Source organism: Mastigoproctus giganteus, chromosome 9, assembly GCF_048544385.1.
Source record: "Mastigoproctus giganteus isolate SK-2022 chromosome 9, ASM4854438v1, whole genome shotgun sequence".
NCBI classification, from domain to species: Eukaryota; Metazoa; Arthropoda; class Arachnida; order Uropygi; family Thelyphonidae; genus Mastigoproctus; species Mastigoproctus giganteus.
This window is the reverse complement of record NC_143583.1, coordinates 103,027,631-103,052,064: the sequence shown is the minus strand read 5'-3', so window position 1 is coordinate 103,052,064 and position 24,434 is coordinate 103,027,631. Positions and strand designations below refer to the sequence as shown.

At 34.6% G+C, this 24,434-nt stretch overlaps 2 protein-coding genes across 2 annotated transcripts in view; both read left to right on the top strand.

Moving 5' to 3' along the window:
- The window catches only part of LOC150080604 (uncharacterized), a 138,855-nt gene extending 137,160 nt beyond the window's left edge, over window positions 1–1,695 (top strand). Inside the window, exon 8 of the mRNA XM_090380751.1 lies at window positions 1,354–1,695. Within this exon, the coding sequence (XP_090236877.1) occupies window positions 1,354–1,695 (342 nt within the window). The remainder of the gene's footprint in view (window positions 1–1,353) is intronic.
- An 807-nt stretch (window positions 1,696–2,502) lies between these two features.
- The window catches only part of LOC150080603 (recQ-like DNA helicase Blm), a 200,546-nt gene continuing 178,614 nt past the window's right edge, over window positions 2,503–24,434 (top strand). Inside the window, exons 1-3 of the mRNA XM_090381153.1 lie at window positions 2,503–2,633; window positions 8,328–8,731; window positions 13,257–13,454. Coding sequence (XP_090237279.1) covers window positions 2,551–2,633; window positions 8,328–8,731; window positions 13,257–13,454 — 685 coding nt within the window. The 5' untranslated portion in view covers window positions 2,503–2,550. The remainder of the gene's footprint in view (window positions 2,634–8,327; window positions 8,732–13,256; window positions 13,455–24,434) is intronic.

Here is a 24,434-nt window from a genome sequence, read left to right as displayed (position 1 = left end):
CCGCAATAAGTAACAATTTCTCAACCCCACATCCCATAATAAAAGAAATCCGGTCTCGTTTAAATCATTTGAGGAATCTGAATCATACCGTAAGTTTCTGTTGGATTCCAGGGCATGCTGGAATCACAGGTAACGAAACAGCAGACCAAGCAGCTAAACACCCAAAGAGCAACGCACCTCCATCTTACCAAGTACCCTATATAGATTTATTAAAACATATCCGACGTGTCTGTAGGGAACAATGGTTAAACATTTGGAAGACACAGACAAACAATAAATTATTTGAAATTAAACAAGAACCACAAATATGGAGCTCGAGCTCGAGGAAAAACAGGCATGAAGAAGTAATACTGGCAAGATTGCGCATAGGGCACACACACCTGACCCACTTGTTCCTGCTCATGGGCGATGACCTTCCTGTATGCATGCATTGTTCATCACAACTTACAGTTCGACATATTCTGTTAGATTGTTCGTATTACTCCCATATCAGAAATACTACCTTCCTTTCCCTAACACAAGTGAAACCTTTATCACTAACCCACCTATTGGGAAACAATGCCAATCTGGATGAGCTTTTCGCTTATCTCAAACAAATTAGACTTTATGAATATATCTAATAACAAATAAGGCAAACTACTGTACCTTTCCAAATATCTGAATAGGCACATTTTGGCCTCAGTTGCCCTTGTGCCGAAAAACCTCCACACCAACAACAACAACAACATTTTTTTCTTTTTGTGAAAATCCCAATTGCAAGAAGTATTAGAACCTATAGTGCTAAGTACCTTGCATGGGTTGGAGGTTGAGAAGATGAAAGAAGATATTTGTTGATATTAGACTTGAACTTCTGTAGATTGTAATTTTCAGGAAATATGTATGAAGGAAGCTTGTTTCAGAAAATGTAAGTTGAATGAATAAATGAGGAAGAAGAAAAGTTGGTTTTGTGAGCGTGAAGTTTGACAGTAAAAGAATGTTGACTGGGTATGGCATGTGTTCAGGCTGCTTTCAAAGAAAGAGAGAGTGGGAATTATAGAAGATAATTCAGAAGAACAGTGCCCATGGAAGCATCTATAGAAAAGGCATGCAGCAGAAACAGAATGTCTATGAGACAGAAAGTGGAGAGTCTCTGTTAGAGATGAGTCATTAATTAACCTGTCTTTTTTCTAATGGAATCTATTTGTTGTTATTTATTATTTGGTTTTTAGGAGCATTAGTAGCTAAGGCCATATTGCTCCACATGTATGTATAAAGTGTGGAAAGTGCCTCAAGTGTGGAAAGAGTTTTCAATATTTAATTGTGTAAAAATTATTTCTCTATGTGTAAAGGAGTTAAAATCCTCTACACTGAAAGGTTGCTGGAAAAAAAATATGGCCTGGTGTCGTCCTTAATCAAAATTTCGTACCTCCTGTGGATACTGAACTGAGTCGTATAACAAACCTGGCACATATTTGTGGTGGCGAGGGATTTTCCGATATGGTTGAAAATGAAATTTGTGAATTAATTGATGAAGAAACAGATTTAAATGAGGAGGAATTGGTTAAATTAATAGAAGACGGCAAACCAAATACAAATGGTGAGGAAAGTTCTACTGAAGATTCTGATTGTGCTGAGTCTGTTAAAGAGTTCAGTCTAAAGAAATTAGCAGAAGGATCAAATTTGGCACAAAAGTTAAGGAAGTTATTTTACAGATAATGATCCCTCAACAGAGCGCTCGGAAAAATTCAAAAGACAATTGGATAGTTGTTTAGCTCCATATTATGAACTTAATAAAAAATTGCAGCATAGTGGTAAGCAAGGTCTTATTACTGACTTTTTGATAAGAAAACCAGCTGAAGTACCCAGTGAGAATTATAAAAATTGTTGAAGAGATTTCAAGTGATAGCGACATCCGGCCACTTATAAATAAAGAATATCTACGAAATATTTTTTTCTGAAGACAATGATAACGATTTACATTATCCATTTCTTTAATTTTGAAATTTATGCATTATGTGCAATGAAATTTATGTACAATTCCCAATTTTTATAATTTTATGCTATGTATTTGTTAAATAGTTAGTTACATGAATTCTTGAATGAATAAAATGTTTTTGTGAATGTCATTTTTATTTTTATAATTAAAAAACCACTACGGAACATAACCCTACATTTTGTATGAAATCTGAACCTCATATAACACAATGTCTATAACGCATGATATTTCTGGAACCTAACCTCCGGATGACTGTGATTTAATATTAATACAAATTATATATATATTTAATAGTTTTATAGATAAACTGTTATGAGTTTGGATCATATTTTCATAACACCTTGGTATTATGAAAAAATGATCCAAAGTCATTATGCCTTGTTTATCACAATTTTTGCTTAACAGTCTCCTATTAAGAGTGCAATACAAGTACTATTATATACTGCAACTTAAAATTTATATATATTTAGTGAACTATTTTTGATGAGATGTTTCATTTCTTACAGTCTAGTTATAAAGAAGTGATTTCTCTTTCTTCCCCTAAAAAATCACCAAAAGATTTAAATTTTCAAGTCATGACAAGGATATGTGAACTAATAGAATCACATACTGAATTTGTAAATGGCCTTCCAGAATTAAAGGAATTATTGAAAATAAGGTAAATGTTTTGTCAGCATTCCTGCTATCTGTTGAATGTTAAATCTTATTTTTGATTATTGAAAATAACTTAAAATAACAAAATTCATAACAGAGGTAGTGAAATGCCATTGGATTATTTAAATATAAGATTGAAATGTGTGAATGTGCATGTGTGAATAGCATGATTCACATTGGTTAATGGTAATAATCTTGTCACAATGTGCGTATTTTTTTAAAATATAAGAGAGTGGATATTGTTTTTAAAAAAACTCATTACTTCTTGTGAGCACGGTTTCGACTGAAATACATGGTCTTGTATTAAGAAGTTCAACCTTAGTATATTTTAATTATGGTTTTAATTTAATATAGTTTTAACACATTTTGACAGTTGTCTTCTCTTTCTGGTCTACCAGTGCTAATGGGTTTAGTTTTGGAGTAAGTGGATGTACATCGGCAGCTGGCAGACTATGTGAATTGAAGACATGTTTAGTTTTTTATATAATATCATATCATATCATTCAACAATCCTTCAATAGGGATATGTTTGCGGTTTTAAAGATTTTATTATTACATTAATTGGATTAGTTTTCTTACAATAAAGTCAAGATTTCTTAGGTCAAGATTTCTTACAATAAAGGTATGATATCAATCTTATATTTAAACAAGAGTACTTAAAGTAGGAAAAACTGAGCTTCATTGCTCTTACATTTTGAAATCTTACATTGGATTATTACATTGATAACTTCCTTAGATAGTATGAATCAGAGCTGAATTACTCAATATGTTCTACGTTGGTAATAATATTAGTAAATTGATAAGAGGAGTTTACCTCAATATAGTACGTGGAACACTTCCGTATGATACCCTCCAGAAATTAAAACGAAAAAATCGACAACTTACCGGTACATTAAAGTAAAATATAAATAATTAAAGTGAAATATAAATAATTAAATAATCAATTTAACACAATTCAAAACAATTAAAATTCAAATTAACGCAATTAAAAGAATCTAACGAAAATAACGAAAAGGAAGGAAAATCGTTTTGAATATTTTCGTTAGAAGGAAGGAAAATCGTTTTGAATATTTTCGTTAGATTCTTTTAATTGCGTTAATTTGAATTTTAATTGTTTTGAATTGTGTTAAATTGATTATTTAATTATTTATATTTCACTTTAATTATTTATATTTTACTTTAATGTACCGGTAAGTTGTCGATTTTTTCGTTTTAATTTCTGGAGGGTATCATACGGAAGTGTTCCACGTACTATATTGAGGTAAACTCCTCTTATCAATTTACTAATATTGATAACTTCCATAATTTAATTTCCAAAACAGGTTAATCTGACTGTCCCTTTAAACTATTTTTGTAGTTTGTAAATATGCTAAAACCTCTCTTTAATAAAATTCAGTTAAATTTTTTTTTAAATTTTAATGTAGATTGTTTAACTTAGAGTAGATATGTTGCAGTGAAGTTGGAAAAAACATTAGCATCAAATATTTTTAAATTTTATTATTTTTCATGACTAGAAATAAAATCTATGGTACTATGAATGAATTCAGAAGTATGTTGATATTGACTTAAGTTTCTGTAGGTTGTAATTTTTATGAAATATAGGGACTTAATAAAAGGGACTAAATGAACTTTACAAAATATAAAGACTAAGTGAATCAAAACAGGAATTTACTTCTACCATTACATAGTGAATATCAGAAAGGAAATTGGAAGGAGCATAATTCTTAATTGAAACAAAAGTTGAAGGTAGACCATGTGCTTGTTTAGAAGGCCTTCATGCCAAACAGGATGAAATTCTTCTGAAATTTCTAACAATAAGAATTTCCCCAAGCTTTTCCATAAAATTTATCTCCAGATGACTGACTTAATCTGTCACCTGCAGATGGACAGTAATGGAATTCATTTTGGCGATCACTAATTAGATGCAAAGTTTCAAGGTAATGTACAATTTATCAGTTATTGACTTACTCCAGTAGTTCTCAAACTTTTTTTTTGGCTGAGGTACCCCCTGGAAGTTTGGCAAGGTCTTCAGATACCCATAAGATTATCATAGGCTTAGAATGCTAAGAAAGGGATGTTTTTTGGTTTTTTGCATGTACACAGTGCAAAAAACCAAAAAACACGGAACTAAAAAATAATCCCTACTCCTTAAAATTTAAAAAAATGTATTATTAAGATTCCAAATTAAAAAAATTAAAATTAGACTCACTCAGTGAATCTAATAAGAGACCTGCTATGACAGATTTTCAGCGATTTTGTGAAATTAGGTATCAAAGCTAATAATATAATTGACAGCGAATGTGTGATGAAGTCTGTCTCTTTTCTTTTTTTTTTTTTTTTTGATTTTGTGTCACAATATTTTGCAAACCCCCATTTGCATAAATAAGTTGTCACAAATGGTAACAGTTTATGAACTGCTTTGCCTGCTATACTAAGGAAAGAGTCCAATGAACGAGCCCGGAACGAAGACAGTGGAACATTAAAAAACTTTTCTTGGCATGATGTGTCACAGGAGATAGCAATCAGTTCTTTTGTGCATAGGACAGAGTATTTAAGTTTTTCAAGAAAGGGTTAGCTATCCACCTGTAATTTTCCGTGTCTGTATTGAGAGGAAAATATTCTTCAAAAGAGATCGACACCTGTGTGAGGTGGTCAATTATTGCTTTCTGTAAGTCTGACTTTGCAGAGATATTTTTTTCAACAAGACATGGTAAAATATCAAACGTATATTGTCCTGCTTCAACTCTCTTTCTCTAAAGAATAACATTATCTTTGAATGCAGAGATTTTATCATTAGCCATGAAAAGTGTCGCATTTTTATCTTGAAGTGATAGATTTGGCGCGTTCAGTCTGTCAAATATATCAGAAAGGTATGCAACTCCTTCTGAAATATAATCACTAAACATAAAGTCAGTGAATCTATACAGTTTATCTTGAGTCGTTTTTCTTGTGGCTTCATCTCTACAATCAGTAAGAAACATCACAATTTCAAAGCATAATTCAGAGAATCCCGTCAGCAATTTACCTGAACGCAGCCAAAGTGGTTCAGTGCAAAAAAAAGTAAGCAGTTGTAGTCGATGTCCGTTTCGTTACAAATTTACCTGAAAATTCTTGTATTTAAACCACTAGATTTCACATGATTGGTGATTTATATTAGTGCCTTAAAAATATCTTTTGGTTTTTCAGGAATGTTTTTCACAGCTAAATTTTCCTTTTGGAGTATACAGTGACTACTTGAGCAAGAAGGGTGTACTACTGCCTTGATTCTCTTAATAACCTCTGAAATGGGATCCTGTATAGCCTTGGCACCATCAGTACAGACATCAATACACTTCCAGTTGATTTCATTAGCACAAAAAAAAAAAAAATGCTGTCAGTTTTTTCAAAAATATCAGCTCCTGTTGTAGTTTAAAATTGTCACAGATAAGAATGTCTTTGCATAATTCACCATTATACAGGTATCGAACAAATACTAACAGAACAGCTAGGCTACTGACATCAGTGCCCTAATCGAGTTGCAAGGTAAAATAAGCTGACAACTTAAGTCTGAAAATTAGTTCATTTAGAAGATTGGCTGAGCAAAGTAAAATTCTTTTTTTTTACAGTGTCCTTAGAAAGCAACACATGTTTTACTTTTGCTGATTCGTTGGGCTGATTTGCCAACGAATTAACCTGTCATTAGTGCATGGCATTATCAGATTTTCTTCAATAGTATGGACCTCTCCTTGACAAGCAATGTGATAGCTCACTTTCAATGAAGTCTTTTTTATGTAATACTTCTTTTTCTCTTTGAAATAAGAAATTGACTTACCGTTCAAGTCTCGATTTCTTTCATGTCACCTCAACAGAGAGCGTTTCAGTCAGTTATTGCAGAGTTTCTGTTCACATATTAAACACAGAGGGATTTGATTCTGCACATCATCACAATAATATAAGCCATATTTCAAATATTCATTTTGATAATGTTGTTGGGGTTTTTTTTTTTTTTTTTGGTTCCTATTTGGAGCTGATTTGCTCATAGACAGACTTGTTGAATGGTCATGATTACACTCGCCACTTGGTTTATCATATTGAGGTGTTCTCAACTTGTCTTTGCATCTTTTCTTGGGATTTTCCATTCTCTCCATAGAATCTAACTTTCTCTTTGTTCCTCTTACTACAAATTTATTCATGATTGGATGGGGTGAAATAACAAAAAAAAATTAAAGCAGGGCTGAATTATTTACATTATTTATAAAACCATATGACAGTGGTAACGATAGTAAAACTGGTTGCAACTGCAGCCATAGTTAAGTATGGAGGAGGACTTCATTTATAGGAAAACATAGTATATACAGTGTACATGTATGTTGTAATATTTAATATTTGAGGGTAACTTTTTTAAATAATGAATTTAAGAATGGATTAAGACAGAATGCATTTGAGGATGGAGATGAGAAATTAGTCGGTTTAACACTTATGAGTAAATTTGTGGTATTAAACTGAATGTTTATAAGTGCTAAACTGAAATGAAAACTAAGTTTGAAAAACAGATGTTTCAAGCAAATACACTAGATCGTTTGAACTAGATTTAACTCATATGTTCAACTCATCCTTTTTCTTGCAGATACAGCATTCACTTTCAAACTGCTTATGCCAATTGTACATTGACTTATGTTGTGGTGGGTCCTTTTTTTTGTAGTTTGTATGAAAGTCACATTGTACACTTGTCACTGAATTTGCCTTTGCAAACTGGGTAACACAAAATGCTTTTTACTATGGAATTTTTACAACCATTTTAACAACAAGTTTCCCGTGGAAAATGTGATAGAAATTACATTTCTACTAGGGATTTAAAAAAAAATTTAGGGTGTATCCTATTGTTTGGTATTTAAGAATTGACTTAATTATTAAATCAATTCTCAATTGTCACATCACAAGAATCACATGGCTTCTGATCGCTCAGTTGTTGTGTTATCCCAAACTGATATTTTGCTCTTTTTTCTTAGTTTTGTATTAGTTACCCTGATTATTTCATAGGGAACATGATCATCACTGGCACATTCCAGATTAGAATGCTAAATACCAACCCTGCATGTAACATTTTTAACAGTTACGGGACTGGCACTGTTTTTCTTCAGAAAGCACTGGAATGTTTTCTAAAGAATCTTCTTAATTATTCTGATGCTTGCTGTTTTCTGTATTTTATAACATTTACATTAAAAAGGTTATTGAACAAACATTGAGAATCATTCTGTGGATCAATTTCCTGTTGTATAGCAATTTATCTATATAAGAAAGCTAGTTAACAGAAAGATGCAGTTTGTTAAGTAAATAAGAACAAATTTTGTATGTAAGAAAATAGCTTACCTCTAACTATTAATGTATTCAAGTGGTGAGTACTTTAAAAGGTCACTTATTATCATGGAGCATCAGCATTTCAGTTTAGATGGGCTTTGTGTCTGCACAATAGGCAATGAACCCAGTGCTTATGAACCTCATTTCAAGATTTGGAGAGAACTGCACTTAATAACCCAAAGAGAACGCTGCTGGTATTTCTGCCACCAGGTTGATAACACTTGATGTAGATAATTTAATTTAGTAAATTAAATGTTATAACTTTCTGTTATTATCAGATGGATAAGTCTTTTATGAATAGATCAACTTTGAATAATTTAGTTTTTAAAGTTTTCTATATTTTTTATTAACGATTTCACAGGAATCAGTTGTTGGAAAACGCAACAGAGAATTTTTCTGAAGAAACACTTAAGATAATGCCAAAGAAATTATCTCTGTCCTCTCGGCTGTCATCTAAGTATAGACAGAGGGACCTGTCCCGGCCTGCAAATTTTTCAAGAGAAGACTGTTTTGAGGACAATGCCCTAAATATAACTTATCCTTTTATATCACAAAACAAACAGGATAATTTAGAGTTGGAAATGCCTCCTTTACCAGGATCTGCAGGTGCTAGCATTTTAGGCACTTCCAGCTCTGTTTCTGCAGATAATTTTGAACTGAAAGAAGATATAGTTAAAGACAGAACTATTAATCCATATGGGAATACTGGCCATTCTTCAAGAAAAGGGATAAATCCTGAAGTTAAAATGAATACAGTTGCTAATGGTATGTATTGTACAGAATTTAAATTGCTTAATGTCACTGACACTCATTATAGTTGTGTTGTAAAGACAAATATATTTACCATGCATTATTTGTATTCTGTGTTTTGTTATTTACATTCTTTCATATCCAGTTTATTAGTAAAAAAAAGTTTTATTTTGCTTCTTAATCATGAGATTTTTGATTTCAGTTTGGCACTATCACCATTCCTTATTATTATTTGGTTTTTAGGAGCATTAGCAACTAAGGCCATATTGCTCCGAGGATATGTGGTGGTCATTCCCTGACCTTTTCTGCATCCTCCGTATTTGGTAGGCACGGGCTCAAACCCTGGTCTAATCAAGAAGCGTGTGCTGCTCCTGCCCACCTGGCTACGGAGGCGCCGTCACCATCCCTTAAACATTGATAATGTCAGAGAGAGAGAGAGAGAGAGAGAATGATTCCTAATTGTCTTTTTTTAAATTGTTTTGAGATCAAGTTGGTGTGGTGCAAATGAAAATCGCTTCTTTCAAATACGGGGAATGTGGAAAGGTCAAGGAATGACCACTGCATATCCCTGGAGCAATATGGTCTTAGTTGCTAATGCTCCTAAAAACCAAATAACAAATAACAGCAAATGAAGAGTGTTAGTGATTTGAAATGCAGGTAACTGATAACTTTTTGCTCTCTTTTTGTGAGAAAGTTTGCTAAAAATGTCTATATAGATTGTAAACTGGAAAAAGTTGGTAAACGTATCTGGTGTATTAGTCCTGTGGAATAAACACTAAATGCCATACATCGAGGTGCCATGGTGTATAGCAGATTTTTCAGAGGAATGCTATACATCTCAAGCTGTAGTTGTATAGCATTGCTGAAACAAATATATTAAATATTTTCATGTATTGCCCTTGCATAAAAATATGCAGTTTCCTGAATTGCAGCATTTATAAAGATTTCTATAATTTGTAAATTTTATTGAAATATTATATTAGTGTATCTCTTTTAAGTATCATTTACCATCATTTCCAGATAAGTTTAACAGTGTGAACCTGTAAAAGTTGGCAACATTTGAAGGTCTGTACAGCAAACATTTGAGGACTATCAGCAGGCTGCAAATTTGATATGACCACTTTACATTAATTTTTTAGAATATATTTCAGAGGACTGTGGCAGGTATGCTTGAGTTTATATCCTGTATAGACATTTTTAACATGCTTTCTTAAAACAGAAGGAAAAGTATTATTCTTTTAACAAGTTGAAAGTGTTATTATCATGTTTGACTTGTCCCATGCATTTAAGTTCATATGTACAGGTTATCTTTGAACTTATGTTCTTAGAAAAAGTATTGTAAGTCCAAACCAATTTGTACACAGAACTTATGATATATACTAGAGCAGCGTTTCCCAAATGGGGTTCTGCAGAACCCTGGGGTTCAGTGAGGTAAAATTAAGGGTTCTGCAAAACAATAAAAAAATTTTAAAAATTTTACACGAAGAATACCCTGAGTTGTTGCGGTGGGCAATCAAAGTACTGTTGCCATTCGCCAGCACATACTTGTGCAAAAGTGGATTTTTGCTATACTATGGAACCAAAACAAAGTATTAAAACGGACTTCGTGTGGCTCCAGACATTCGAATACAATTATTATTATTATTATTATTAGCCATATGATGCAAGGAAGCCTGAGGCTTATACTGCACCGACCAAAAAAAAATTTCCGAGTTACCCCGAGAGAGAGAGAGAGAGAGAGGTAGAAAGGAATCATCAAGAAGAGAAGAATGATGATATCCAGCTCAGGACCCTGGGTGTGCCAAGCCTGTACTCACCAGATGTGAGCCCCTGGGGTTGTCAACAATTAAACTGGATATAAGAAGAATTTGCCAAAAAAAGAAAATATTACACTCTGCTCATTAAAATGTATGTTGACATTTTTTGTATTTTTTTGTATACTAATAATAATAAACAAAGAATCTGATACCATAATTATCATTTAATTAAGAGTAAAACCTTATCATTTTTTTCCCTGACAGGCACGTATACAGGGCGGCTGGAAAAATGTAACTTTCAAAAATGTAAAAATGTAACTTTCAATTTAAAGGTATTTGACCTTGAACCAAGAAAAATTTTCGGCTGCAGCACATTTATTTATTTTTTTATGTGCTGTGCTAAAAAAATTTAAGGGGTTCCATGACTAAATTTAATTGGGAAACGCTTTTCTAGAGGATTGCTTTTCTGACAAAGATCCAGTATGCAACATTTTATAGATATGAATACATATACTACATTTTATTAATCACCAATCTACTCTCACTGTTATCTTCTCTTTACTTTCTTTGTGATGGGCTTTTGGCTATATTTCTTTGCAACAATGTCACTTGATTTGACTTTTCCCCTTTATCAGTTATTTTTAAGGCAGTAGTAAACAAAAACATTCTTAAAATCACCAAAAAAAATAGTTTACTACTGGCATGCTTCAGGAGCAAACTGACTGGTTGATGCATTTTTCTTTTTTGCAGATGCAGAATCAAAACTGAGTCTGTGTCAGGCCATTATATTTTAAAGTACAGTGGATTCCGGTTATTTGGGCCACCGGTTAATTGGGGCAGCCGTTTATTTGGGACAAATCTTAAAAAACAGAACCCAGTCAAGAAAATTTCTAGTGTCAACACAATCTAGTGTTGACACTAGAAATTCAAGTCTAATGTCAACAAGTATATTCTGTCTTTTTTAATTTTCAACATCCATGTGCTGTGTTATAGTAGGTTCCAGTAGCTTTTTTGCTTGGGATCACCCTTTTTTGCAGAGTGACAAGGATCATCCCATGTTTTTTTTCTTTTTCTCAGTGAAACCTGTCAGCCCTTGAGCTATCCATATGTGTTAGCTTTCTTTTATGTTACATCTTCACTTTAACAGATTTGTTTTGTGGTATCTCACCTAACATTCGGTTAATTCGATGATGGATAAATCTGTCATGAAATTAACCGGATACGCTCATATCTAACAGCATATTTTGTCAATCATAGTTAGAGCTCAAAAAATACTTCAGTGCATTGTTTTTCTCCTGTTCCTTGTGAAACTGAAACCTTCGCCTCTTCCCTTCAACTATCAAAATTTCTTTGGCCACTATCCACATTTCACTATTGTAGTTTCTATCCATCATTTGGTCATGGATATTTTTTTTTTGCCCTTTATAACTTCCTCTGACATTGGAAATATTTGTTCATTCGTTTTGTTCAAAAAAAAAACACCCATCCTGCTTAGAGTCTATAGAGGTAATTTAGTTACCCATAGCATGGGAGTACATCTGTTTGCTGTTCAAATCCCCCCTCCATTTAAATTTTTTTTTAATATTTTTAATTTCATAAAGCTCGGGCAGTTATTATAACCCTCCCGACTATCATCTTTCTTTCTTCTTGCTACTAATCATCTCAAACCACAGATTCTTAACTTCCTGGGCTTGATTTTTTTTTTTTTTTTTTTTTGGTAGTTATTGGTGCATCAGCTTCTGTGGCCATAATGCACCTCCCAAGGATTTTGCGGTACTTTGATCCAAGCCCGAGGCGGGATTCGAACCTGCAACCTTTGGGTTGCCAGGCAGGCATTTTACCCACCCGGCTAGCCCGGTCGGCTCTGGGCTTGATGAAATTCTTTTTAAAATATGAAAATGATAAAATAGAAACATTATGAGAAAACTCCATCAATATGATGCCTTAACATACTCCAGGACACAGTTACTCCTATTAACATTTCAGAACTTGCTGCCTAACCTTTCTGGCAACTCCCTACTGATTTTTGTGGAACTACCAACCCTTGTTGACTCAGATTTGCCTCTTCAGTTTTCAATGTTTTCCAGAAATTTAAGTGTTTATATACCTAATGCTGATACTTGTACTGCAAGTCAGCTGGCACAAAACTAATACCAAGTATTCAGTATGCTGTGCCATCCATTTCAAAACTTTCGGGTTTAGTTGGATGAAAGAAAGATAAGTAAATTTTCATTATTGTAGACTGAATGAGAAATTCAACAATTTGATCATAAAAGCTTTTTACAACCAGAAGCCATGAGTTAAGATATATAACTGAAAATAAAACATGAAATCAGATTAGATGGGGGTGGGGATAATGGAAAGGAAATAAATGAAATAAACTGTAGAGTCAGAGAAAAAATATTATAGGTTTGAATACATTCACAACATACCAGGAAATCTGTTTTTTGTTTTTCTTTTAATGTAAGATGTACTGAATACAGTCTGTGTGCATGTGCTTGTGCACATGCACACAGGAACCAATTTCATGGCACTAAACTAAATAAAGATGATCTACAACAGAAACATGATTAGGAACCACTAGATTACAGTACTGATTTCAGTATTATAGTTTATTGCATAATTTTTCATCACAGAATTCTTGTTTGTAACCTTGAAATTTGTGATTGATAATGGAAGGGTGGTATATTATGTTAAAATACTTTTTAATGTTTTGTGTAACATTATTTCTTTCTTATATTTCATATATAATAATTTTTCTTATATATGAATTTTTTCTTTAGTGATCATGGGTAAGTTTTTTGGAAATCACAAAGATGATGGAGCATCCGTTCATTTTAAAGGAACTAATTTTGAACATTCAGACGAAATGCTTAGAGTTTTTCATAATATTTTTGGTTTACAAAAGTTTCGTCATAACCAACTAGAAGCTGTCAATGCTGCTCTGCTTAAGGAAGACTGCTTTATATTAATGCCCACAGGTAGGTACTTACATATATTAAATATGTTGGATTTAAACATAATTAATTTTGCTTTTCAGGCTAAAAATTGGGTAAATAATTTGAACATATACCTTAGCATTGGAATGCTGTTGTGGCAGAAATGTGTTGATATGCCAGGTAGCAAAGTTGCTTAAACCAAGCAAAAAAAAAAACATAGGAATTCAGAAATACATAGGGTGTGAACATGCATAATTTGAAAAATATTAACAATTTTATTAATATAATAATTATTAAAATATCAGTAATTTCTTTAAAGTGATTGTATGCATAAGAGATTCACTTGAAATGAACATGTTTGATTTGTCCTCCACCTTTTGCAAAGCATCCCCAGGGTCTTGAGATGGATATCATCATTCTTCTCTTTCTTAGTGATCCCCTTCTATTTCTGACTCACTCTCTCTCTCTCTCTCACACGCACAGGGTAATTCATAAATTTTTTTTTTTTGGCTGGTGCAGCAAAAGCCTCAGATTTCCTTGTACTGTATGGCTAATAATAATAAATAAGTGATACTGCAGTTGATTAATGAAATTCTTCAGTACAGCTTGTGTAATTCATGTGATGGAAAAAGAACTGCTTGATGTATTTTTTTTATGTAAACCCCAAACACGAGAGGTATTAGAACCTATAGTACTTAGTACCGTGCTTGGGTTGGAGGTTAAGAAGACGAAAGAAGATATTTGTTGACATTGGACTTGAACTTCTGTAGACCGTAATTTTCAGGAAATACGAATGAAGAAAGGTTGTTCCAGAAAACAGCAGTTGAATGAATAAACGAGGAAGATGAAAAGTTGGTTCTGTGAGTTTGCAGTTGGACAGTAAATGGATGTTGGCTGGTGGCGGCACATGTTCGGACTGTTTTGAAAGAGAAAGTGGGAATTATAGAAGCCAATTCAGAAGAAGAGTACCTATGGAAGTATCTGTAGAAGAGGCATGCAGGAGAAACAGTACGTCTATGAGACGGCGAGTGGAGAGACTTTGTCAAAGATGAATCATTAATTAACCTAACTGCCCTCTTCTGAATGGAATCAAGAAGCCCTTAGAGAGGTTTTGGGGGCACCATCCCAGATGTGGGAACAATATTCCATAGCAGGGCGGATTTGCGATTTATACAGAGTGAGCAGCTATTTGGAAGAAAAGTAACACCGGGAGCGTAAGAGAAAACAAAGTTTTTTAGATGCAGAGGAAGCATTATTTGTAATGTGCTTGTGCCAAGAGAGATTAGAAGTTAGGGTAATCCCCAAAAGAGATATCATTTTGTCTAGAAATCGGAGTGTCACTAAAGATAAGCATAGGAGCAGAAGAATCCTTTTTGCAAGATATAAGACAAGACTGATTTTTAGAAGGTTGAAATCAACTAAGTTGTCTTTGCCCCACTGGAGAATTACCTGAAGATCGGCATTTAAGGAATTGGTAGCAGATTTACGAGAAGTTGAAACTGCTTGAGCAGGACAAGGTTTCTCAAAACGAAAAGTGGAATGCAATGTGCTATCACTGACAAAACTATGGATAGGATTTCCAGTCTATGGAAGAAGGTCATTAATATACAAGAGGAAAAGAGTGGGAGGAAAGAACTCAACCTTGGAGGGAAACCAGCATTAGTGGAGAAGTTAGAAGACAGAGAGCCATGTACCATCACCCTCATTTAGCGATCAGACAGAAAACTTGATAACCAATTACAAAAAACTGTTGGCAAACCACAAGATGGAAGTTTGTTTAGAAGACCTTTATGCCAAACACGATCAAAAGCCTTTGAGATGTCAAGAGCAACTACTTGTGTTTCACCGAACCTTTCCATTGAATTAGTCCATAAATGGGTAACATAACTCAGAATATCACCGGTGGATTGACACTGACGGAATCCATACTGACGATCGTTGATCAGATGGAAAGTTTCTGGGTAGTTTAAGAGTTGGTGGTTAATTGATTTCTCCATTACTTTAGAAAGAGTAGAAGTAATTGCAATGGGACGATAATTGGATGGTAGGGATTTGTCACCCTTTTTAGGAACTGGCTGGATATGAGCAAATTTCCACGGAGAAGGAAAAACACCTTTGGAATAAGAAAGTGAAAAAAGGCGGCAAAGAATAGGAGTAAGTTCAGGAGCACAGATTTTGAGAACAAGTGGAGAAATACCATCGGGACCTGGAGCTTTCTTAGCATCTAGATTTGTCAAAATCCTTCTGACATCCTTTTGACGGAAGACCACAGGGGGGCATTGAATGGAGCGTGTTGGGAATGGTGGGAAGTGTTTTACCAAGATCATTAATACATGAGTTAGAAGAAAAATGGGATGCTAGCAGGTCAGCTTTATCCTTGGCTGAAGTGACAACAGAACCATCTGGTTTGGACAGAGGTGGGAGCAGAGATGGGCAAAAGTTGCGGCCAGTAGCTTTGGCAAGAGACCAGAATGCTCGGCTACCATTAGGGCAAGAAGCAAGTTTTCTACTCTTAGCCTGTTCAAACTCTACTTTGGATTGATTAATAACTGCTTTACAATTGTTGCGAGCTTTGGTGTACGCAGAAAATGAAACTGGAGAATTAGAAACAAGCCAATTACGATATGCAACATTCTTCTCTTGAAGAAGAGCCTTAGCACATTTATTGGAAAACCATGGTTTAGATAAAGGACGAGATTTTAAAGTTGAGTGTGGGATAAAGGATTCCATTCCTGCAAGAATAATTTCACTGACACGATCTGAGCAAACGTTGACATCAGAAGTTTTGAAACAGTAATCCGACCAACGAAAAGAAGAAAAGAAGTCTCGCAGGTCATCCCATTTTGCATTCTTGTAATTCCAAACAATATGAGGTTGGGAATAGCCATGAGATAGAGGTTCCATTGGAGAAGAGACAATTACCAAGTTGTGATCTGAAGTGCCTAAAGGACCTCTCACTTCGACCGTGTACTTAGAAGGGTTGTTTGTGAAAAAAAGATCAAGCGTATTGGTTGTATTGTTGTAGGTAAATGAACGATCTGTGCAAGGTCATTAGTAATTGCAAAAGCCTCGGCATCTCGACCAGCTGGGTCAGTGTGACTAGAAAACGGAAGCCAGCTGGAGTTGTGAACATTAAAATCACCTCACTGTTAGGAAAGTTGGACTGGAGAAAGTAGTAGTAGTGGCAGTGGCATGTGATGCAAGAAAGCATGGTGTATGAGTTTATGCAGCATCAGCCAAAAAAAAAATCACACCATTCCCTCCAAATGCCTGTCCAGTTCCTCCTTAAATTTATTCAACCTATCAACTTCCACAACAACAGATGGAAGTTTGTTCCAGCAATTAACTACCCGCTGGCTAAAGGCAAATTTCCGCACATCTATTCTACCTCTGTCTTTTCTAATTTGAATTTATGCCCCCTTAGGTTCGTAATCTTAACAAGTGGAAGGATCCCATCAGAATTCAGCATGCTGAACCCATTCAAGGCCTTATATACCTCAATCAGATCACCGCGCAGGTGCCTAGTCTCCAGCCACTGCAATTTGCAGAACTTAAGCCTCTCTTGGTAAGAGGATCCCTTCATTCCCCTCACCAATCTTGTTGCCCTTCTCTATACACGCTCAAGTAAATCTACATCCTTCCTAAAATGAGGCCTCCAGACTTGTATGCAGTACTCGAGGCGTGGCCTGACCATTGCCTTATACAGAGGGATAATCACCTCCTTTTTCCTGCTAGCAAAATTCCTATATATCATTTACAAAACCCCATGACCTGCCCTGGCAGCCTGTCTGCATTGCTCAGAAAACTTCATATCTGCCTGCAAAATTACTCCCAGCTCTTTTTCATTTTCTACCACCTTAAGTATAGTACCACACAGTTGGTACATTTCTCTGGGGTTACTTCTACCCATATGCAGTACTTTGCATTTGTCAAGGTTAAACTTCAATTGCCACTTCTTAGCCCATCTGCCCAAATTATCTAGATCCTGTTGCAGTAGCACACTGCCATTACTGTCATTAACAACCCTGCCAACCTTTGTATCATCTGCAAACTTCGACATTAAGCCTGATATACCTTCATCAATATCATTGATAAATATACAAAACAACAGTGGATCCAACACCGAACCCTGTGGGACTCCACTAATAACATTAGTCCACGAAGAGCAGCACCCATTGATTACCACCCTCTGTCTTCTCCCACTTAACCATCCTTTTATCCATTGTAGCAACTTACCCTTAATATCATTCTGTACCAATTTGTACAATAGTCTTTCATGCGCAGCAGTGTCAAAAGCTTTCCTGAAATCCAAATAGATGATATCGAAATTATTTTTTGCATCCAGTTTCTTTGTAACCACATCATAATATCATATCAAATTTGTCAGACAAGACTTTCCCTTAACAAACCCATGCTGTGTCTGAATTATTGCTGCAGTTTTGTCTAGATGATCCTGCAATGCATCTTTAACCAGGGACTCCATTATTTTATCCGGAACAGAAGTTAAGCTAACTGGTCTGTAATTACTCGTGTCACCCTTCGATCCCCCTTTGTGAATTGGGGATACATTTGCACATCTCCAGTCTGTGGGAACCTCCCTTGAGTCCAACAATGCTCTCATAATTATGGCCGAGGGTTTGCTTAGTTGCTTTGCAGCCTCCTTTAATATGAATGGATAGATCCCATCCACTCCAGGTGCTTTTCTTATGTTTAACTACAACAATTTCTCCTCCACTTTGCTTTCTGTTATTACAAAATCATTAAGTATCCTGCTACAATTTGATAACCTTCTGCCATTTCCAAACCTTAATAACTCCTCGTGTGTGAATGTAGATGCAAAATACTCATTCAGTTTGTTTGCTATCTGGGCAGGATCATCAACAGTCAATCCATCGATATCAAGTTGCAAAGAGAGGAAGTCAAAGAGCTCCAAGTGATTAGTGGAGTTGGGAGAATGGTGGAGACAACAGATGAATTTGACACAATGAGGTAGTGAGATTTTAAGACAGAGAAGATCAAAGAGAGGAGATTCCAATTTGCCAAGTCTCTGACAGGGAATATCAGAACCGACATATGCACAAGTACCACCCTTGAGGCAAAAGGAATCATACAGCGAATAATTTGGGCATCTGAGATGAGCAGTAGTTGAATCAACGGATAACTGAGATTCTGTCAGAAAAAGTACATGGGGTTTGGCAGACTACAAGTGGAAATGGACATCGTTGAGATTAGAATTGGGACCACGTATATTTGTGAAATGAATTAAGAAGTGCTTGGGAGGTTTAAATCTTTTCACAGATAAGCTTGCTCTATTAGTTTGAAAATTCATGGTGTATTCAATAATAAGAAAAAGTGGGTGGGACATGCTGCATGAAGTAATGAAATTTTTGGATATGGCATACACATGGTAAGAATATACCCAGATTCTTGACATAACGTGGCCTCGCCAATGCTCCCCGCGTACACACACTACTCGGACTCCCTCCAGTCACTATCTGGCAGAGTAGATGTAGCAAGATTATACACTAGCTGATCCGGAAGCCTCCTAGAGAGTTACCAATAGGTTCGGTCTGGTGTACTAACTAGTGGCCGGCCTGCGAACACCGCTTTAGAGCTGTACCCTCGAAATGTAAGGAATATTGGATCTCTCCACGATGTTCATCATAACCTCAAAGGTCATCAATCATACTGCATGATGGAAGAGATAGGGAAGGGTTGTCCGGAACTTAGCTCTAGAGACTAAACATGGGTTCCACCACTTCAAGCCTCCAATAAGCAAAGTGGTGGTATTGCACCGGTTGATGAGAGTCATCTACCACCTAGTACTGCCTGGTAATATTGAGGGGCGGCATTCCTCCATGTGGTGTCGGCGCCACACCTCCACCCCTGCTTACGTTGGTTCACACCTGGCTGATGATTTTTTTTTTTTGTGTGTTTTGGTTTTATTTATTTATTTATTTATTTGTATTTGATCCGACAACCTCAACAACATTATATTCTGTCGTATTAATAACTGTAGCTGTAAAGTTAGTAGCTTACACAACTAAATTTTTCAGGATTCGCTACCAGCCTCTGTGTTTGATAGCGAATCCTGAAAAATTTGACAAGGGTCTTTTGATTTTCTTTTAACAAGTAATAATTTTTTTATAAAAAAAAAAGATTATAATGCACACAATGCGTAGTTCTGTACATTATAATGTTTATTTAAAGTTCGTGAACTGAGGTCATTCGAAGCTAACGGATATGATTTCATTTCAGTTAAAGCGCCTGCACCGTTGATACAGACGATTTAGGTGAAACAAAATGAATCCCATTCTACAATGTCTAAATAATATTTTAAAAATAATGAAATATTTGAAAATTGTTCTCTAAATATTAAATGAAAAAAATAAATAATTATATAAGTATCTTAACAAAAATCTTTATTTTGGAGTAATAACACAATTACAATTTAATACACATATATGAAAAAAAATTTTAAAAAACAAACAAAAACATTATTTTAATTTACATTAACGGTAAGATTATTCTTGATTCTGAAGTACAGATTTCAAGCTTGGCCAAAAGTCTAAGAAATAACAGAAAACAGCGCATATGTAATGAACAGAATTCCAAAAACTTTCCTTACGTAATTATCTATTTTCTGCGTTTCTTTATGGGTTTTCTTCCTTTCTTAACTGATTTCTTTTTTATAATTTTCTTTCCTGCTTTAGTTTTCTTAGCTTTTCTTTGCTGTGGTTACCTTCTTCTTTATAACCTTTTTCTTAACTACGTTCTTGGCTTTTTTCGCTGATGTTTTCTTCGTTATGCTGGAGTTCTCTTGACCTTTGGCACAGGGTTTTCTTCAATCTTAAAGCCATCTTTAGTTTTTACAATTCTTCCTTATTTTTTAGCAGCTGTCAAGTACTTCTTTATACTTGCATTAATGCGCAGTCCATCAGCATTATATTCAGATTTAATGTAACCCTTAATGCTTTTCTCGGTTGTACCTCCGTGATCTTTCAAAGATGTTATGGCTGCTAACACCATTCTTTCAACTTCTGCCAATGGATTTTTAGCTACTGGACTTCTACTGGAAGAACTGGTTCTAACTGGAGAAGCACCAGAAGAACGAACAGGACTAACATGGACTGCAGCATCCATCTCTGCAAAAGGAATAAACCGCTACCTATTACAGGCTATAGACTCTTTCAAATAATTAACTGTGCAAGGGTTACTTTTGAACACTTCATCTTTGAGAGATATCTCCATAGTAAATAATCACATCAGTTTAAATCCAGTGGCATAAGTGCACAAGTGACATCTCCATCACAAATTAACATCAAGGAAAAAATCCTTATTCAGTTTCTGAATATTTCCTTCAAATTCCACCATTATACCAGCTGTGTGAGTCTTGCACTTTTTTGAAACTAGGTTTTGGTGGTATCAACTCTGTAGTAACCCATGTGAATAGGGTCTTTAGTGACCCTGTTCAGCCTTCAGTACGTTTTAACAGTTGGTTCCAAACATTTTCTGAATGCAATCCATTACACTTCCTATAATTATAAAACACTAATGAATATTGCAGACTGGCTTTGGTAAGCTTGGGGAAGGAGGCATGTAGTGTGAAATAGGGCTGGCTTATTCAGAACCTGGATATTCCAGACCATTTGACTACTTGAATTTTTTCTAGCTGTTTATTAATATTATGAGCATTATGAAAATGAATTATGGTATTCATAACCTTACTAGTTCTGCACATTAAATGCTTATTCCCTTTGTCTCTCTACAAGGTATGCTACAAATGAAAACGAAAGAGGTAGAGTTTAAGCCTGCCATTTTTTGGCTCTGGGTTTTGCTGTAATTTAGTCATAGAATGGTAGAGAAAAATTAAACTTACAGTAAATTTATTTGAAGAGGAGTTCTACATAGTTTGTTATCTTATTGAAATGAGATAACCAACAATGTAGCAACATTATTGGTATAATTGGATTTATAAATTACTTTATAATAACTTTTATAATTAGATATTTAATAATCCTTGTAATTAACTTTTAACTATATATATTATTTTACCCAACCTGTAGGTCTGACGATGAATAACAATGCCTTCTCATAACCTTGCCAACTTGTTTGAGTGTTTTTATTGAGGTTTTTTCCTATAATTGTTACATTTTCATAAACAACTTAGTCTTTCGGGTAGTGTATTTGTGTTTCTTAATTCAGTCATTTCCATAAAACTTCCATTCAGTTTTCAGGCGAATTGATCATACTGTATGTTAATTAAGAGATTTTTTTTGAATATATATAAAATTCAAATATAAAACTTACAAAACTATTTAACACTTGTACAATGTACCACAATGTTTTAAACCAGGGATTGCAGCCTTTCCCTCTATAAAACTATAAAAAAAACATCTTTTTTTTTTTTAGGTAAAGTGTAAACCTGAGTCTTTTAGTCTCTTCCATTTTCCAGTTTAAAAGACTTAAGCTTGTTAAATTTCAAACATGCACATATATTTCTGCTTAATATGTGTACACATACTTTTAAAAAAATTATAAATACACACACACCCTAGATACTATTATTCACTTCCATTTTCAATTTTTTTCAAATTTGCACACTTCACAATGCACCAAATTTTAAACATATGCACCTTGTTTCCAATGGAGTAGATATCTTTAATGAATATTGCTTTGGTGTTCTCATTTTTACTTATGTAAAAAAAGGTAAAGTGCAGCCATTATCAACCCACTGCAGAATGGAAGCCTCCTCAACAACTCATGCTGAGGGAAGTGGACCATAATCTGCCACGCTGGTCCAGTGCGGGTATTGGCAGATCAACCGTATTCAGCAGTCAGGGGCTTGAACCCCGGTCTACTCAAAGAGCATGTGCTACTCCCACTCCTGACCACTCGGCTACGGAGGCCGCTACCTTTGTAAAAATAATAAAAATTCTCTCAAAACAACTCATGTGAGACTATATTTGTATAAACTAGTGGGACCTTGAACTGTAAATGCTACCGTGTGTAATTTTAAACTGTGCCAACAACAAGTAAGAGATACCTCTCTATCACGGTTTTTTCTTAGAACTGAAGGGCAGTGCAATACCTGACAGATTCCCACACTCAGTTACTCTGTATAAATTATAAAAAGAAATTTCAGGAGCTATTGCAATAAAACAATTATATTTAGGAAGGTAGAAAAAAATTTATATTTTTAATCATTGATTAACCATTAATATGGGGTCATTATTTTGGTAAGGTACCTGTCAGGTGCAGCTCTTCTACCACCATGTTAAAAATTAAATCAGGCAAGTAATTAATGAAATTTCTGGCATTGGTTTTCTACAAAAAACTATTGTATTTTTATTTCTATGTACTATGATTGATGATTTGCTGGCCCTCATTTTAAACTAGGGCCTTCTTCATGTTCTTAACTGTAAATTAAAAATCTACAAATAAATGGTTATCACATGTTCATTTGGTAAGTTCTAATAAATAAAATTTATCCAATTAATTTTTTTTAGTTAGAAAGTAATCTAAAAATGTGTACTATATGTGAAAAACTTACAGGATTGTTTCACAACCCTTCAACCTCCCACCCAAAAAATCTTTGTGTTTGAGATTTCAAAAAGGTGACAACTCAAGAAAGAGAGAACCACAGGAAATAACTTGAGTAATTAATGAAATTTAAAAAATGTAGCTGAAACATGACTGCAGAGTTTAGCAGCATTTGCCCAATTGTTCATGAAATCTTGTATGATGACACAAGAATTCATGAACAATTTATTTTTCCATTGAAGTGGAAAGTGGAATTTAAAACTTATGCTTTATATTATATTGAAACAAATCTTGTCCTACCAACAAAATGTAAAAGTATAAAATAAAACTTTATTAAAAGCACAGTAAAAATAAATTACAATGTATGAAAACTTATTAAGATTTTTATTAAAATTTATTATTAAGAATAGTACAGGCTCTCCCCAGCCTTATGTAATACTCGACTTACTGAAATTCGACTTTACACAAGTTTTTGCTGGCCGGTACAAACTTAAAAATCGTGGAACTGTATTTTGCATCCCGTAGTAATAAATGGAGGTATTGTGAAAATATCATAATGTGAACCCAATAGTTATATATATATATGTTTTTTTTTTTTTTGGTAATTCGTTCCAAGACCTCGGAAGTTGAAATTTTCGTTATATAACTAAGCTGTTTATCTCTCTAAAAGGTCATTTTTATAATGAAAATTACACTACACTTTCGTGGTTATCATATGTTTTGTTATAAGTATCAATTTTGAATGCCTTTGATCTTTTTCTAACACACATTTCTGGAGGACACTACCATAAAACATTAAAAACAATTTGCACTTTCCGATTTATTGGGCTTTTCTGTTAATGCAATCTCTTATAAGTGGGTAGTAAACTCTATTTTATTGCATTTGTGATAATACCGATAATTGGAATTCTGTGGGTTTTTACGTTACAATATTTTGGTGATCTTTAGCAGTAGCATTAGCAAGCGCACATGATGCAAGAAAGTAAGCTTATGTAGCATCAGCCAAAAAAAACCCTTATTTCACCCATCCACTTGCTCCAAATGTTTATCAAGTTCTGCCTTGAATCTATTTAAGCTATCAACTTCTACAACAACAGATGGAAGTTTGTTCCAGCAATCAACCACCCGCTGGCTAAAGGCAAACTTCCGCACATCTCTCCTACAATCGTCTTTCCTCAATTTGAATATATGCCCTCTCAGGTGATTATTCTGAGCAAGAGGAAGAATCCCATCAGCATTGAGCATGCTCAAACCATTCAAGGCTTTATACACCTCAATCAGATCATCTCGCAGGTGCCTAGTCTCCAGACACTGTAATTTGCAAAACTTAAGCCTTTCTTCGTAAAAGCAACCCTTTGTTCTGTTCACTAATCTTGTTGTCCTTCTCTGTACTCGTTCCAACAGCTCTACATCCTTCTTAAAATGAGGCCCCCAGACCTGTATACAGTACTCAAGGTTTGGCCTGACTGTTGCCTTATT